This window comes from Euleptes europaea, chromosome 12 (assembly GCF_029931775.1).
Source record: "Euleptes europaea isolate rEulEur1 chromosome 12, rEulEur1.hap1, whole genome shotgun sequence".
NCBI lineage: Eukaryota > Metazoa > Chordata > Lepidosauria > Squamata > Sphaerodactylidae > Euleptes > Euleptes europaea.
This window is the reverse complement of record NC_079323.1, coordinates 26,282,628-26,301,478: the sequence shown is the minus strand read 5'-3', so window position 1 is coordinate 26,301,478 and position 18,851 is coordinate 26,282,628. Positions and strand designations below refer to the sequence as shown.

Here is an 18,851-nt window from a genome sequence, read left to right as displayed (position 1 = left end):
GAAAGGGAAATCAATAGGGACCCAACCCATATAGCTACATTTACATCAGATTTTGGAAGCCTTTATCAATGCATTACTACAGACAATAGTTTACATTTTCTTTAGAACCACTAGCTTAAGTACCAGCATGGATGTGCTACTGCAACAGCAAAATCACACAGGATTTTCTTAGCCTAGAAGGGACCTTGACAGCTTCAACTCCCACCACAAATTGCTTAACTACACTGAAGGCCAGAAACAGCAGCTGACAATACCAAGAACAGGGTTTAACTGCTTTTGACTTATAGGGTAGCCAGCCATGGCTCTTCCCCCCCTTGAGAATCTATTGCAAGCTGTCAGGCTTTGGAAGCAACATAAGCCACTACTGATGCAGCCAACCTTTCCCCATAAAAGATGCAAAAGAAGAGACGCTCGCATGGCATCAGGAAAGCAGTGACGTCTTGGTGCTGGGAAAGAAGTGGCATCTTATGCTATTTCTGACTTCATCCACAACATTCCACAAAGGCATTGCTCCATTCCCTTGCATTCTTATGAACACCAAAGAAAACAGAAAGGGAATAGACTGGCATCTCACATCTGGCCTAAACTGAAATGCTGACTACCCGCCTACTCAGCACTGCACAGAGAACTTGGGGGAGGAGATCTCACAGTTCAAGCTGGGTATTTAGTGTAGCAGCAGGTAACAATTCCAAGGGCTAAATTTATGGTTTCCACTATCTTTGTGGACTCCACACCCAGAAATACACATCCCCTGGAGGTAGCCAGCAAGTTAGCTGAACAGTGCTGATGGCGACACTAATGCCATTACTTCACTTTTCTGTAACTTGTTTCATAATGTTCAGGGAATTAGAAGAAATTTGTGGTGCTGCTCTCACCAAACATGAGCATTAGAGAAAGAAAAATATAAGCAAGGGGAAGAAAAAAAATGTGTTTTTTTAGGCAATGCTAGTTGTTAGGCTAACATTGCAATCCTATGCAGAGTCAGCCCAGTATAAGCCCGCTGAGGTCAATGGGCTTAGAATGGAGTAACTCTGCATAGGATTGCACTGTAACACTTCAGACCTAAGCAGAGTGGCATCCTAGTAAGCATGACATTATTTTCTCCAAGGTATATCCCACCTCAGGGTTTTTCTGGCTGATTTTTTTTTTTTGGCATGATCTCCACCTGAGATGCTGGAAAGCCACTGCCAGTCTGAGTAGACCATACTGACCTTGTCAGACCAATGGTTTGATCCAGTATAAGGCATCTTCATGTGTTCATGAGAAACTGGTTTTGGAGTAGGCAGTAAATGACAATCTTGCAATATCAGAGAGTAGTTTTGAGATTGTATTGCAACAGCCAACAGGTAATAATAGCCTGAAGATCGGAGTTAGTAATGAGGATATTTGGGAGGAGACATGTGGGTCTTATGCTGTGAAAAGTGTTAAAGGTCATAACTAGCACCTTGAAATAGACTTGGAAATAAACTAGCAGCCACTGTCGTTGTTTTAAGATAGGCAGATATGTTCCCATCAGCTAGTTCCTGACAGTAATCAGGCTACTGCATTCTGAACCAACTGAAGTTTCTAGGTTGTCTTCAAGGGCAGCCAAATGCAAAGTTCATTACAGTAGTCCAACCACAAGGTTAGAATAGCATGCATCAGATCAACTGAGTCTAAGAAGGATTAGAGTTGACGAATCAGGTGCAGTTGATAGGAAGCATTCTTGGCCACTATACCAAGCTGCTTTTCAAACATTAAGGTAGGTTCTGTAAACATGCCCTGCTCTGCATATGTCAACTCCACTCAAATGGATCTAATCCCTCTAAAGCATCAGCCTTTTTGAAACACTTTCCAAACAGACAGGAATCATGTTCTTCATTCACCTAAATTTAACCCCATTCTACAGCCACTTTCCAATTTTGTCAAAACTTGGGAACGTATATCGCTTCAGGTCAACAGTATCTATTACAAAATTTTAAGAACATAAGAAAAGCCATGCCGGATGAGACCAAGGCCCATCAAGTCCAGCAGTCTGTACACACAATGGCCAACCAAGTGCCTCTTGGAAGCCCCAAAACAGACAACTGCAGCAGTACCATAATGCCTGTGTTCCACAGCACCTAATATATTCGACATGCTCCTCTGATCCTGGAGAGAATAGGTATGCATCATGACTAGTATCCATTTTAACTAGTAGCCATGAATACCTCTCTCCTCCATGAACATGTCCACTCCCCTCTTAAAGCCTTCCAAGGTCGTAGCCATCACCACATCCTGGGGCAGGGAGTTCCTTAATTTAACTATGCATTGCGTGAAGAAATACTTCCTTTTATCAGTTTTGAATCTCTTACCCTCCAGCTTCAGAAGATGACCCCGCGTTCTAGTATTTTGAGAGATGGACAAAAGCTTCTCCCTGTCCACTCTCTCCAAACCATGCATAATTTTATAGACCTCTATGTCTCCCCTTAGTCGCCTTCTTTCCAAACTAAACAGCCCTAAGTGTTTTAACCACTCCTCTGGACAAAAATTCCCTGGAAACTTTATCTAAAGTTTATTGCTAAACTTCAGAGAAAAAATACTTAATTTTAAATGGCACAAAGCATATGTAATATTGTTAAATGAACCCACATTTAAAATGGAAGGTTATTCAGAATGCATAATTCCAGCTTTAGGTTTGAATCAAACCTGAAATACTTTGACAATGGAAAACAATCTACCTACTTTTGACAATAAATAGTGCATGACATATTCAGATATTTAAACATCAATCTCTACTATTGGCTTCAACTCTTCACTGACTCACAGATGAGAATTTGTTCTACATAAATCCTCAAAAATGGTTCCAGTATGTAGTAGCCAATGCAATGCAATTCATATTTAGGGCTCTCGGTATGAAAATGAATTAAAATTTAAGCTGCTGTTCTAAAACACCTGTTTGTACTGATGTTCAGTACAAACTTTAAAATGTTTCATAAGGTATGAATTTTAATGTTTTTACTCTCCAGATCTTCTGTAATTACAATCAAGCAGATCATAACCTAAACTTCCAAATTCTGTCAGATGTTTCCAGCGCACACCAAGAGCTATTTTTCCATAAAAAGATAAAATATCAGAATTTGAGCTGCAAATCAAATTTTAGATGATCTGTCTAATACCAACTCTCAACAAGAAAAACATTTCAAAAATTACTGATACGGAAAATTGAGGACTGTCTGTCAGATAAACTCAATGGGTTGAGTCCAGACTAAATTTTCCATCAATGGAAAGAACTTTTCTGCCTCCTCCCTCCCACTGAAGCCCACTGATCTCCACTAAATGCTGGTTCTAGGGGATAGCAGATCCTGATGAATGACTGAGGGGAGTCTGCAGGAGGAAGGGGGAACCAGTGGAAATTGCCAAGTTAAGCTGGATCAAACCCTATACCTTCTAAAGGTAAAGGTCCCCTGTGCAAGCATCGGGTCATTCCTGACCCATGGGGTGACATCGCATCCTGACGTTTACTAGGCAGACTTTGTTTACGGGGTGGTTTGCCAGTGCCTTCCCCAGTCATCTTCCCTTTACCCCCAGGCAAGCTGGGTACTCATTTTACCGACCACGGAAGGATGGAAGGCTGAGCCAACCTTGAGCCGGCTACCTGAAACCAACTTCCGTCGGGATTGAACTCAGGTTGTGAGCAGAGCTTGGACTGCAGTACTGCAGCTTACCACTCTGCGCCACGGGGCTAATAACCTAAAAAGCAGCAGTTTGGAATACAACTTCAATTGTTACCCATTCACATTACAACTGTTAGAAATCCATTCATAGATTGACACTAAAGCCTTTCCCATCTTCAAGCTTCCACCTATCCTTCCTCTTCCCCTTGTACAAATATTAAATTAATTTCAAATTAACTAGATGGAGCTGGTATCAATAACACAAAGCAAGTGATCTTTTATGGTAGTTAAAACCAGACCTTTGTAATGTTGCTTTTCTCATTTTCAAAACTAGAACTGGTTTTCCTTGCGAGGGAGTGCAGCTTTCAGTTTGGTATTTTTTAAAAAGAAAGTTCTCAGTAGGCTATTTTGTACCATAGGAGAAACTACACAATCTTTTCTTAATGCTCTTTCCTCTGCTATTTCACATTTGCTCAGTACTGCTAGTGCAGAATTCACTGCTACTGCAGCAGCTTCTGAATGCCTCCCCCTGCCTTTGCTGGAAAACACATCCAATGGACGCCACTGAATACAACAAGCATGTGCATTTCAACAATAACAAAATCCTCTACGTGAATTTGAAGTGCATTCTACATATTTATAAGCAATGACAGAAAACTCACACCAACACACTAGTGTTAGGCTTATGAAAGTAGTACTTCCTGCTATACCTACAAGTTCCCAGAGGTTTAATTTCCTTAATTACCAAAACAATAGATGATGACAAAAACAGTCCAGGAAATGGATTAAGTATGATCTACTTGAAGCTGCTTAATTAAATGTTACATATTGACCTATTCCACGGCCACTTTGAAATAAAAGTCATAGCAAGTACCATGTCACAGCAACTTAACCATCCTTTTAGATAATTTTTTTAAAGTATGAAAAAAATAGGCGCTAATGCTGAGGAAAGGCCAACAGTTTTTCATCTTTGTCTCAGCCCCCTCAAGCCATCAGAGCTTTAACTCTTGTTCATCCATAAAGCTATAAATATTAAACAGCCTACTTGTCTGTGCGCAGCAGTCATTCTGCCATTCTGTCGGACTTGTCAGATGTGAATATTTACTAAACTCCAAGAAGGTGTATAATTTCAAACTAACCAGCGTAATCCCATTTCTGTGGCTGTCTGCAACAAAATTAATATCAAGTTAACTTGAAACTTCTTGCTTCCAAAACATTTTACCTGCCATACAGCAGCAGATCTGCTACTTACTTTATACCCAAAATGGGATATTCCCATTCATTCATTGTTTCATCAGCTTTCCCACAACAAATCTTGCTTTCAAAAGAGGTATCAAAGTGCTCATAATTGGAAGTGATTCATTTCTAGGACCTATTTATTCCTCTCACTAGATTTCTGTAGATTTCCAGACTCTGGTTTAGGTAGTGCTAAAACACTGTCATACAGTTCTGCAGTACCTACTTCACACTATGAAGTGACTACAGAGGTACATCAGGTAACATGAAATGTTGCTTCTTCTATATATGTTCGACTGGTGGGGATCAGCACCATTTGCCAACAGAGGATGGGCAGGAAATGTATTTCAAACAATAAAGGCAATTAAGCCACCCAGTGCAACAAAGTAATAACAGTCCACCAATATCAACAGATTAGAAGATACAAAACCTCTCTCCAAAATATCAAGCTCAACTAACTGCAAGGTAATAGGGTTAAATCATTCACACGTTTCAGCCACAGAGGAAAGACGCCATCTGGGGCTGTTCTTTAATCTTATACAATTAAAAATAGATGTACTATCAAATCCCGCAGCCTGGGAGCAGACTACAGTCACAAGATTATAAAGCTATCTGTGAGCACCTGAACTTGAGAACTGGGTACAAAAATAAATCCCCCTTTACAGTCATTTAAAGAAGCAAAGAACAGAACCGCATGGTCCAATGTGAGAAAGGAACCTTTCATACAGCAGGCTGCTCAGGGACAAGGCAAGAAAACAAACTGAACAGAACCCACAGATCAGATGGAATGAGTACTGATAAAAACTGAAGTCACTCTGGGCACAAGTCATAAAAAGAAAAGAACCGTGTCCTTGCAGTGGAAGGTGGATGGAAGAGACGCAACCATGGATTCACAGTAAAGTAAAAAGGTATCACTTCCGGAAGTGAGGGATTTATCTGCCTCAGGGCCTATGGAAGGGTCAGTAAGTGGCTCTAGGAAATCTGTCAGCTGAAGGGAGGAGGTAGTCCCATGTACCGGGCAGAAGCATGTTAATTAACGAGGGCAGAAAGAATACATGTGGCTGCTATAGGGAGCCCCTCCAAAACTCAGCAGATTGTGATGGGGTGGGGAACCTCTCTTGGGTTACTAGCAAATAAGTAGTTCAGCAAGAAAGCCCTCCTTAAGTTTCTGTGCAGAGGAGAGGGATGTTAAGGGGAAGAACAAGAGGCATTAGAGACCATGGGGGGGGAGAGACAGGATGACAGAGCAGTTAGAGCAGGGGTTTTCAACAAGGGGTGAATCCCCCTCCCCCCCTCCGTTCCAGGGAGGGAATTGGGAACACTATTCAGCAAAGTGCGAGGTCCTGTACATTATGTACAATCTTAAAAATTGTAGTTTGTTTTTAATTTTAAGTTAGAATGGGAAGGGGGGGCTATATTCTGAACAATGGTGAAAGGGGGGAATGGAGCCAAAAAGGTTGAGAACCACTGAGTTAGAGGGTACAAGAGTAGTCGGGGACATCCAAAGCCAGAAGAGACACCAGAGGGGGACCGAGGGAGGAAGGGAGGGAGGGATATCGACCAGAGTGCCTCCCAGACTCACTTTTCCTACCTCGCCCACTTTTTCTACCTGGGGAGGGGGTGGGCAGCCAATCCCCAAGAGCTCTCTGTGCAGGGGTGGGGGGCGAGGCAGAGCGCGGCTCCCCCTTACCAGGTTCAACACGGTCTCCACGATGTCCCGGTTGCTGACCTCCCCGACTTGGATGAGCCCGATCAAGACGGCGAATTTCATGCGGATGTTGCGGATGGGCACCGACGGGTTGATCATCCCGGCGGGCAGCACCACCGGCCCGGAGCTCGACGCCCTCCGCTCCCCCATCACGGCCGCCGAGCCGCCGCCGCCGCTACCTCCTCCTCCTCCTCCTGCTCCCCCGGAGCCGCCGACACCTCCACCGCCGCTGCTGCTGGCGCCGACAGCGATGAGCCCCGCGGGCTGCGGCTCCGGCCCCGACGACGGCTTCTCGCTCGCCATCTATCCCCGGATGCTGCCGACAGTACCTGCCGCCGCCGCCGCCGCCGCCGCGCTCCGCCCTGGCCGAGGAGCTGCGCATCCACCGCAGCCGCAAAACCGCAGCAGCGCCCGGCGGGGCCGCAGAGAGCGGACCCGAGCCGCCGCCGCCGCCTCCCAAGGACCGTCCCGGCCGCCGCTCCCCCACCCGCCTCTATAATGAGGGGTTATTATGGGCGCCGCTGCCCCGTTAGCCGCCGCCGCCTCTCGCCCGCACCTCCTCGGGCAGCCGCGCCGCAACGGCGGAGGGAAGCGGGAGAGGGAAGCAGGCCCCGGGAGCGGGTTTCCCTGCAGCTCCCGCTGTTGTTGTGGAGCCAGAACAGCCGCCGCTGCCGCCGCCGCTCACTCCGCCATGTTGCCGCCCCCTGCCTGCGGTAGCGGCCAGGGCGCCTGCGCGGCGGAGCCCGTGTGGGGGGAGTGGCCCGGCTCCCTCGGCCGCCTCGTAGAGCCCCCCCCCCCCTATTTCCTCCGCCCCTCACCCTCCCTGCCTTCCCCTCACATTCGCCTCAGAAAACGCCGGGCGAGAGGCGGGGGCCGCTTCCCTCAGCGGCCCCGCTTTTTTTGGCGGGAGAAGGCGACGGCGTGAGGGATTATACAACGCGCGCGCGCGGCGCCCCCCCCCCCTTCTCTCGCGCGCTCGGGGGAAGAGCTCTGTCCCGACCGTTGACGCAGCAACGGCAGCGCGAGGAGACCCGGGCTGCGTAGAGCCTTGGGGCGGGGGAGGGGCGCACGAGGACCGCGGCGGCGAGAGAAGAAGCAGGCGTCGGCGCCCCTCCCTGCAGGACCCACCCAAATTACATTTTCAAACGGAGCCAGGTTCCCTTTTATATCTTTCAAAAAGTGAACTTCGTTATTTCTCATGGGACATATTGATTACATCTCGACTCTGCCCAATCGGAATTGATTCAGATAACCTTGCCATTTATTGGATGACAAAAGCTTCGAAGTTACCACTCAAGTAGCCGAGTTCCTGGCCAAGGTCCTAAAGGAGGGAGAAAGGAGGAGGGGAACCCTCGTTTAATTGTTTATTATAAAATTTATTGATGAACTGTGTATTCATTCCTTTTTTAGATCCATATCTAGCTGCTTTACCTGTTTGTTTTGTTACTGTAAATGCCAATAATGGTTCTGTGTTCTGATAACCTTGCTCTGGCCAATGAATCTTACATCTTCGAAAGAATCAGGCAACGTTTCCTTGATATAGAATTGCAGAATTTTAACCCAGCTCTTCCCCCCCCCCCCAACTGTTCTCCTGCGGCCCTAGGCCTTACTAATGGATCAGGTAAAATGGCTAGGTATCTAGATAACGTAGCCGCGCTTTTCTATTAGCTAGGGTTAAAGCCACAGCCTTCAATTTGCAGGATCTGAGCAGGGCTGTCAAAGATAGGACATTTTGGAGGACTTTCATTCATAGGGTCGCCATGAGTGGGAAGCGACTTGACGGCACTTAACACACACACAACGCATTCCCATCTAGGATGTTCTTAGGCCGATACCTTCAGATCCCTAGACATGAACGCTTATGCACACGCGGTTTAAATTTGTTCGATACAATTGACCACATCCTTTTAGATTGCCCCTTCTATGTGACTCTGCGGGATAAACTGCTATTTACTTTGCTCCAGTACAAGAGATACAGGAGTAATGGAAGTGAAATGCAAATTTCTCTTGAGTGATCATGATCCTAAAATTACGGCTACCGTGGCTGAATTTCTTACAGGAGTTCTTAAAGAACAAGAAAAGTTTTATTAACCCGACTTGTAACTTATATGTATTGCCCTTTGAAGGTATATTGTTGTTTTATCTCTGTCTTTTGGTATGCCAATAAAGGTTAATGAAATGAAATGAAATGAGTACCCACCCACCTCCCGCGGCCCTGCCTGAGGGAGAGGCGAATCCCCGTGTGAGGGGATCTGGCTGCCTGTCGAAAGCGAGGGCTTCCGCTGTTCAGTCAGTCCCCTGGGGGACATCTGCCGAGGCTCTGCTGCTCCTGACCCAAAGTCCGTTGAGGAGAAAATGGGGTTTTCCAAATAACCACCGCTTATCATGAGAAACCAGCACCGAGGCTCCCAGGGGGCCATTTATTCACGGAAGGTTTTGCCTTGGGTTTGCCACTGTTTAGATGCACTTCTCTCTCCCCCCCCCCATCCATATTCTCAAAACTTAATAATAAGCCCCCATGCAGAGTTCTGAGAATTTGGATGGGGAAAATGTGCATCTATAGAGTGGCAAATCCAAGGCAAAACCTTCCATGAATAAGTGGTGGTTTCCTTCAGGTATTCATCTGGCAACCCTAGATGGGAAATGCAACGGCCTTCCCCACCTCCCAAGATTGCCAACCTCCAGGTAGAAGCTGGAGATCTCCTGCTATTACAACTGACCTCCAGCCGATAGAGATCAGTTCACCTGGAGAAAATGGCCACTTTGGCAATTGGACTCTATGGCATCCTCAGGCTCCGCCCCTGAAAACCTCCCACCAGTGGCGAAGAAGAACCTGGCAACCCTGCCTTCCCCCCCCCCCACCTCCATCCATTACCTGAAGGTCTTGCAGGACACAGTGGGCTTTTCTATTCATTTGGGTTCACCATGCAGTACTTGTGTAGTTGTTGCTCTTTTGATCCTGGGGATTCAAAGGCTTTTCCTTATTGCATTTCATGAGCATTAAAAAAATAGACCATGGGTGTAAGCATTTTAATTAACAAATGACACCCCCTTCCCAAGGTGGCAGAGCCATTGCCACCTTGAACAGGGTACTGGGAGCATCACAACCACCTATTGATACTTAGCACAGGAGACTGAGGCAACTCCTCATCAAGTCCCAATGGGTAGCCATGTTAATCTTAAGCAGCAAGGTAAAACAGAAGTCCAGCAGCACATTAAATAATAACAAAATTTATTCCGGCAAAAGCCCTCCTGGGAGTTATATATCCATGGCAGTTACATGTACTTCGAATTAATCATGCCTGAATCCAGCACAAATGAGAATTCTCTGCATAAAAAAAACATTTTGTATTGCTCTTTAATCATTATTTGTGTTGGATTCGGATACCTGTTAGCTCCCTTGGGAGCCAACCTCACATAGAAAAGCAGTGTTAAAATCAAAATAAATAAGCATCCACCAATTGTTCTGATAACAACTGAAAGCTCATTGGGCATCCAAGGGAATTCTCATAACGCTAACTGTCAGCAAAGGGGTAATTCTACAAAGCTATACCAGTAACTCCAAACTATACAAACATAGTCATTGGTCTGTACTGTCTATCCTTCAACCAGACTTTCAGTCTCTAAAAGCTGCAAAACAGCAGCAGACATCTCTTTAAACCATTCAGTATAGTATAGAAACACATATACCTTCTGGAGACTGAACAAATTAAATGTTTCTCTTTCACACACCCATATATAACTATTTTACAAATGTTATTAGATGGTGTTAAATTAATCAAATATAATCAATTTAAAAGCGTTACTGAATTAATAGTAGCTTTTTGTCATGAATTCTCTCAGTCGTCAGATACCAATATTACGACAACTATCATGTGGGGGTCCGCAAAATTGATGTTAAAAAGTAGTTCTCATACTCGAAAAGGTTGGGAACTATTGTAATACAAACAATGCAGGAAATGGAATTTATAAAGTAGAGGATGATGCAACAAGAACAGGACAAAACATACAATAAACATTGGAGTAGACTACAGTCCTGTTTCTTTTCTAAAAAAGCATCCTCCTGAACGATTCCATTATACTACAGCTATGTTCCATTTATAAAAAATGCTCTCCAGAACAATGATGATGACTGCACTGAGCTAGCTCCTGCTCAGCTAAAGACACTTGCAAACATGTCCTGCTAAGTTTTATAATTGGATTTTTTTAAACCCCCACATTTGACTAAAATGTTGATTCTGGAAGTGTGAAAATAAATCTGGAAGTTATCAGATAATGCCATCTTAATATAGTCTGCCAGATAAACACATTGTTTTTAGGGTTCCTTTTGGGAATCTTTTTCCAAGAATGATTGCATAACCAGGAAGGCAGATTTTTAAAACTACATTTGCTGGTAATGAAGTAGCCATATGGAAATCACACTAAGCATTCATCAGAGAAAATTGTGTGTATATACATACAAGTACTGTTTGAAGTGAACCAGTTAATCAAAATGTTGCCTGCTGTATCAATACTCATTTCCATTGAGCCATTCAACAATGAAGGTAGAATTTTATACCAGACAACATACCTATAATAGTGTACTTTGATATGATGGTGTATATATCTGAGAAGGATTAGTTGTTTTCAACAATGGAAATAAAATTTATTCTGAACAGTGTTCTTCCTTTCCTTCTTCAGTATGCTTGCAAGAGACTCGTTTGCATTTAGACTTCAGTCTGCCCTTCTCCAGTGTAATATAGCTCAAGTTTTAATGCTGGCTCTAATATCAGTTGTCCTTTCTCTTATGGGTCAGTGAAATTGACCTTTTATTTTAAAATATTTTAAATCTGCAGGTCTATGTTAGATGTGTATTAATGTTCATCTGCCACCTTATGAACCTAAATGGTAAAAATCATCACAAAACTGCTTGGAGAACTGGGAGGAAGATAGGCTGTTAGCTTCTCATGAAATAGCCAATATACTCTTTCTGCAAACTGACTTTCCGCCATTTCAAACTTAGCCATGCTAAAAATTCACAGAAACAGATTTTCAGAGCTCATTCTTGGGTGCGGGGACAGGTTATGTTTATATGAAGGTGTTATCAAAATGACCCTGCTATTCTTCATTTGTCTTTCACCTGTCTCAGAATGTAGCTTGGATTTTTTTGGAGTCAGGAACAAAGAAACTATCTCCAATCAGTGGCAAGACTCCCCCTTCTTTATATCAGGCCTTGTACTGATAATTTGTACTGATCAAATATTTTCTCCGTAGCTTGGAATTTCAGCCTTGGTAGAAATTCACTATAATCTTTTATCATTTCTGTGATGTGTAATGCTATATTACTAACATAATTCATTGGAGAAGATGCATTTAAATCAAGTAAAAAGGTAACTACAAAAGTAGTTTTTATCTATAATCAAAGCTTCAAAATGTTCAGAATGCCTTTTTAAAGTTCAGTTTTAGAAACACTGTTATTATAGATGGAATCCAAAAGAACAACTTGTGTTGTTACTTTACCGTCTTCTGCTCCATGCAATTCATGTAGTTTTTTTTTTTTTTTAAAGCTTCTATGTGTAATGGTGAAACATTTGGAGCAGGTAATGTTTTTATGACTTTATTTTGTTCTTATGATACTAGTAAATTTGTTTCATAGTATAAATACTTTATTTTGTCACGGTGAAGAGTAAAAATTGACAAGCAAACTGATACGTTGTAAATAAATGCATTCTGCCCTTCACATTCTAAAACTCATAGCAGTGATCAAAAATTGATTGGAATGGCCAAAAATGTTATTTTCTCTTTTATCAAATAAAGCCTAATTCTCTCTTAAATAGTGTTGTGCTGGGCTCTGCTGGTAAATCTTTTTTTTTTAAGTTGGATGCATACATGTGAGTAAACAACCATGCCTTGCTATCTAGCTCAGATGGGTTGGTGGACATTTTGTTCTTCAGTGAAGGTTCAGTGCAAAGAGAGAAAATGATAAAGGCAAGTTGCAATAATAATAAAAATAACACAGAGCTATTCTGAGCTTGCTGTTCCATCTTCACACACAGACTTGTGCCACAGCATTCCATACACACACTTATAACCCATTCTATCACATTTTGACCTGCAGCATGTCATTCAGTTTCATGCTTGTGTGGATACTTGTTCACTTCCAGAGTAAAATCCTAAATCAAGAATAGACCAGACCATGTGAGTAGATGATCAATAGGCAAGAAACAGCTTGTTCAAGAAGCAAAACAGTTTTCAAGGCTGATAGACATCAGAGCGCCAGTGAACGTGGAGCTCAATGACAACAGCAGGCAAGTCCAAGTTCAAATACAGACTACAGAAGTGTTTGAGCACAGGCATTTACCAAACCCATATATCTTTGTTGCTGTCATTTGAAGAGTAGGAATAAATAAAAGTTAAAAACAGAAACCATAAATTTTGTAATGAACAAAAGGTTTATTATTTGGATTTAGTCTTTATACAGAAACGGTATTAAGCACCATCAACAGATCTGGAGTGAAACTTACCCTTATTCATGAAGAAAAAATATTTCATAAGAAACTAAAGGTTGCCAAAGCTCCCAGTTTTACTATTAGAAAAATGGGGGGGGGGGGAGAGAGAACTTGTTTTTCCCTACTGCATTTTCCCTACTGCATTGCTTCATATCTCTTTTGATATTTTAGTATGGGCCAGAATTACATATTACTTATTAATATCTTATGCTGCAATTACCTTTACTAAGACAAATCTAAATGTGGGTAGGACATGCATCAGATACTTATCATATAGAAATAACTTTACATGCCACCGTGCTATGGGTAAGACAGCAGTTTTACTGGGGGGGGTGGAGGATGTCAAGAAGAGTTCCATGGGATGCGCTTTCCTCCAGCTCTTGAATTATTGAGAATTTTCATTCCTATTAGCATTTCCATGTAGTTATCAGAATTACTGTTACACGTTTGTTTTGCAAATATGTGTTCTAGGCACTGTATACAAAATGTAGCAAGCCAAAGATACCCACAAGGTGGGCAATGCAGGACTGAATTCTCACTTCTCCGTGCCTTGGTTTGCGTTTGTGCTTATTCTCTGTGCTGTTCCCCTCCCTCTTCTCTGTAAGCTGACTATGCCCCTTCACTTTGCTGGTATTACTATTTGCTGTTGGTGATGTATGCAACCCAAGATGCTGAAAAGGCAAGTGTTGCCCAGTAGCCCATCAGCATGTCAGGCAGGATGCTAAGACCTACAAGCGAGGGGGGAGGGTGCCTGTGCTGGATCAAGAGCCACAGCTGAACTGTCAAAAAGCCACACATGACTCCCAAGCCACAGCCTCCCTTGACTCATACTAAAGTTGGTATTACTGAGTCAATGCTGTGTAATTAACTGGATGCAAGGCTTTGGTTCAGCTTCCCCCATAGTTTATTGGTAAAGGTAGTCCCCTGTGCAAATACCGGGTCATTACTGACCCATGGGGTGACGTCCCATCACATTGTTTACAAGGCAGACTATGTTTATGGGGTGGTTTGCCATTGCCTTCCCCAGTCGTCTACACTTTACCCTCAGCAAGCTGGATACTCATTTTACCGACATTGGAAGGATGAAAGGCTGAGTCAACCTTGAGCCAGCTACTTGAAACCGATTTCTGTAGGGATCGAACTCATGTCACGAGCAGAGCTTTGACTGCAGTACTGCAGTTTACCACTCTGCACCACAGGGCGCCTTATAGTTTGTTGAGTGCCCTTTCATAAATCACATGTTGCAGCATAATCTATTGCGCAGAGCTCTTGTGAAGATTTAACTAGATAACTTCATTCATGCTGTCCTCAGTTCAGTGGAGAAAGGATGAAATACACATGTGACAAATAATAGGTGGCATACTAACATGCATTACTTCTGAAAGTAGTATTTTACCTGTGTATTTACATTCTAAGGCAAGATTCAATTTGTTTGACAACTACCCTATAGCTTAAAATAATCCGAGTCAGCACCAGCTATGTTGCTTTGCAAACTAGTGCATAGTTCTATGTCAGCTATAGAAACAAGAAGAAAACATTTGTTCAGACAGATGATTTTTCCTGGCTATTGTTCTTTTCCTGAATGTTACAGAACTGCTAACAGCAGGAGATGGCATAGTGTAAAACTGCATTCTTGCTTCAGGCATTTTCTCCAACAATTACCATTAAATCACAACTATATTGAAATAACACATACAGTACATAACTGGAAGATTTAAAGTATAAATAGTCTAGTTTGCATGAACAGCTCGATGATATTTTAGGGTATTTTTCTTTTACATTTGAGAAATTGCAGAGCTGCGACAGTGAATGGTTTGCAAGAGTCATGCACAACTTACGAGCTGCTAATGAAGGGCCTAATCATACAGTCAAACTGTAACTTTACTTGCCAAATAAGTCCTGTATACAAAAAGAGACTGTACCTCTAGTATGCCTGGTGCACCTGGAACAAGAACCAAGAGACAGGTCACGGATTCATTCAGCAGCTAGCACTACAAAATGCTGGCAATAGTACATTGAAAGAACCCTTTATCCAAACCACAATGCATCTGAACCACTTTGGGCCATGTGTGGGATTTCTAGTAATTGATGTTCCCCTCTGGAATTGTCTGCTTCACCATCAAGATGCAGTTAAGCATAACCACCATACCAATTTAAAGCAACGTTTTTGGCATTTGGGACATTTTTTTTCTAGATTGAAACTCGAGGCAAATATTAACAGTGTGAAAAAATTTTAAAAGATACTTTTAAATTATTTTTATTATTTTTGGAGCAAGTCTAAGCAGGTCTACTCAGAAGCCCCATTTTATTCAGTGGGGCCTACTCCCATTAAAGTGCTCTTAAGATTGCAGTCATAGTCACTTTTGTTAAACAGTACTCCATCACAACTCCTTTAAAAGTCTATTAATCAAATGAAGATAATTTTGGCAAGTCTGAAATTTGGCACAGAGAATCTACCTGCTGAACCTGTCTAGCCAACTTTCAGGAGGGAAATCCACTATCAATGGCCAAATTATGGAAGTTTTTAAAAAGCCATATGCCCTTGCAGAGGTATAAAGTTTGCAAAAGTTTGATTGATTGTGCAAGCAAAACATATATTAAATATCTAATTTCCCAATTTAAATTTTGTAAGATAATAAGAAATACTCCAGGAGTCATGCCTAAACTAGTGAGGAAAACCCATTGTTTATTAATCAAATCACATGATTTTAAAGCTCCTATTGTAATTATGTTCTAAAGTTTTGTTAAGTTACCGGTATATGTCAGGCACAAGTGAGGCAGGATGGGAGATTCCAAAGTTAAGCCAATGGTTGGGTAAGCAGAGGGTCAGAGATAAGCAACAACTATGTAGGGAGAGTAGAGGTGCTTGAACACCTGCTGGTTCAGCTCACATCCTGTTTACCACTAGTAACCAGGCTGCCAGTTAATTCCCATTAATGCCAGGCTGCCTGGCTGTTTGCAGCCTGTTCACATCTATTCACATGAACTGGCTACTTTCAGCCATCACAGCCCAACAGCCAGCTGATGATCCCCTGCTGAGGAAATTTTACTATATAACCAGCAAAGTACTGTTGGGGTGGGAAGGATCAGGAGCCAATTCATCTGATTGGAGGAATCAGCTGGAAGTTGGGTTCTTCTGATCACTCAGCCCAGACAGTTGGGGTGGTGGTGATCACATGCACATCTGATTCCCCTTTCCTTCCCCTCACCACAAATTGTCAACTTGAGCTGCATGGGAAAGAAGTTGATTGCTCCTGTTCTCTGCAGTTGAAAGTGTAGGATTTGACACAGAGGGTGATAAGCAGTCTACCCACCCCCCACACCCACCAAAGACTGGGCTAAGAATAGGACAAGATCTACACACACACACAACTGACAGCTTGATCTACAGGAGAACAAACATGATACGTTTCTATTCTCTGCAGCCCAAGTTCTAAGTGGGGGGTGGGGGAGAGAAGCAGATCACTTCTCCATCCCCCCTCTACAAAGTTGTCAGCTATTTCAGCTGGGGTGAGGAGAGAAGTTGTGTGCTTCTTCCCCACCACCACTTGAAACTGCTTGGGGTGCAGAGAACAAGTGGAGTATGCTCCTTTTCTCTGCACCCAAAGCTGGGTTTGGGACAGAGGGGAAAAGAAGCCAGTTACTCCCGTTATCCCCACCCTTGCTTCTGCCTGTGTTCATCTTGCTGGAGCAGAGAGAGAAGGTGGTGGGGTGGAAAACAGACAGAGAAGTTCATCTGATAGTCAGTGTTTGATATCCACCTCTGAACCTCTTGCTAGGACCCTTTAAGGTGGCTACTCAGCAAGAGGTTTGGGAAGCAGTTTCTGTTTGGCAACCATTCAAGTTGTTTGTCAGGAACTGAACAGATTGGCTGATCAAATTACCTGTGTTTAGGAAAGCTACATATAGTATGTCTGGCTGTCAAACCTGAGTAGTTTCAATCATCAGTTACAGATTTTAGGGAAGGCTCAGTTAGATGGGTGATTTCTTTCACAAAAAAAATTGTACTGTAGAATGTTTAACAAAAAAAGAAGAATGTGTTTTCTAAAGATGTGTTTCTTAAAATCAAACAACTTTGATAATTGGTATTAAAGTACCATATGAGAAGCTGCATAATTTCAGTTCTTAAATTCTTAAATGGCATACTTGGCTTTCACTGTTAAACCTCATTAAGATTATTATTTTTTTGCTAAGATAAATAGTTGTCAATGTTATGAAACAACCTATGGCACATCACATCAAGCACTATAGTTTATAAATACATTTACAGAGCACTAAGGAAAGGAAACCCAAAATTAGAAATGTCAGTTATCTGGCTATTAGAACCCCCATTATCATCATCTCGAATGTGTAAAAGCTTAAAAGCATGACAAAGTATGACAAAATTAAAGGGAAACACCTGCTGATGCACCTTTTTAATAAATCAGCTGGAAAAAAAGGAAAACAGAAATTAGTACAACAGACATTTAAGACTGCACAAATAAAGTCTGTTCTTCCTCTCAGGATTCAACAGGGAATTCAATGTGTCCAATGATCAGTGCTTCTTCTTTTACCATGTGACTCATGATCTGAGTCAAACCAACAAACTGGAGAATTCCTTTCCCATCCCATTATTACAACTGACAAAATTAAAGCAAAGTACCCTCCTCACAATTCTCCCATGAATTATGTAGAGCTGGTATACCAGAAATCAGCTACCCAGGGAGAAAAATGCTGGAAACCTGAGAATAAAACTTAAGAGGGGAACAGGATTTAGCTTCCTTAGCCCCCGTGCTACATTTTTATTTAATATACAGTCGCCATCTCCCCTCTTTCTCTAAATGTAATTGGCAGTTACCTGTCTTTTCCTTCTTATTGGGGCTAATGGCAGCCAGGCGGGACAGTATTTGCATTGAGGAAATGGCATGGCTGTGTACTTTAATGCTTGTACATGAAATTACAGACACATCAAGACTGAGCTCTCAAAACTGTCATCCTCATCAATGATTTGGCAGCATGCCAAAAGGAAAGAGTGCAAACAACATCTTTGCCTCTCACCCATGTGCCTATGACTGAGCTGCCCCAAGTGCCCATCTAAATGGGAAGTAGGGTCTAGTAATTTTGTGCTCAAGGTGTTGGAAGAAGGTCTGGGAACACTTCTTCCAACAGAAAGTACTACCAAGATGCTTTTTTCATGCTTTTAGATTTAACTTGGCTCCATACTATTGGCCGAATTCCTTGTACAGTTAGGATCTGTGATGGCATGGGGCTAAAAGTACAGGGTCTTGTTTCCTATTGGTGAGCCTGAGGATATGTACCCATGGGATGTGGAAGTCCAGATATGGTCATGCCAGGTTGATCTAAGTGGGATGAATAAATTACCTGAATAGCAGACTGGTTAGGGATAGTTTGACAAAGGCTGAACAGTAGCTTTATGGCCTGCCTGTGCTTGAAAAGGCTGTATTGCGAAGTAGGCTCTGGAACCTTAGCTATGGAACCTTAACAATGGGACCTTGATTACTTTTCTCCTCAAATATTAAGGCACTTTTGGGAGTGCCTTAGAAGATTTCCTGTCTTAATTGAGAGATCACCTGATGGACTTCATCTCTGCACTTATGGGGTCTGAGGCCAAAGGATCTTGGGGCATAACTATGCAGGTGTTAGTGGAGGGGCATGAGGGCCCCCCATCACTGGATAACAATTACTTGTAATAATTCTGTGATCCTGCAATCCAGGTATCCCTGTAAAAAATGTCTGCTGAGTTTTGATAACATTTCCTGTTCTACTTGGTCCATACTAAGAATA

General features: G+C 42.7%; 1 protein-coding gene across 2 annotated transcripts in view; it reads right to left on the bottom strand.

Moving 5' to 3' along the window:
- NBEA (neurobeachin) overlaps positions 1–6,882 on the bottom strand; it is a 433,179-nt gene extending 426,297 nt beyond the window's left edge. For both annotated transcript variants that reach the window (XM_056858518.1, XM_056858519.1), the window contains exon 1: positions 6,562–6,882. In XM_056858518.1, the coding sequence (XP_056714496.1) occupies positions 6,562–6,882 (321 nt within the window). The remainder of the gene's footprint in view (positions 1–6,561) is intronic.
- Between the last annotated feature and the right edge of the window lie 11,969 nt (positions 6,883–18,851).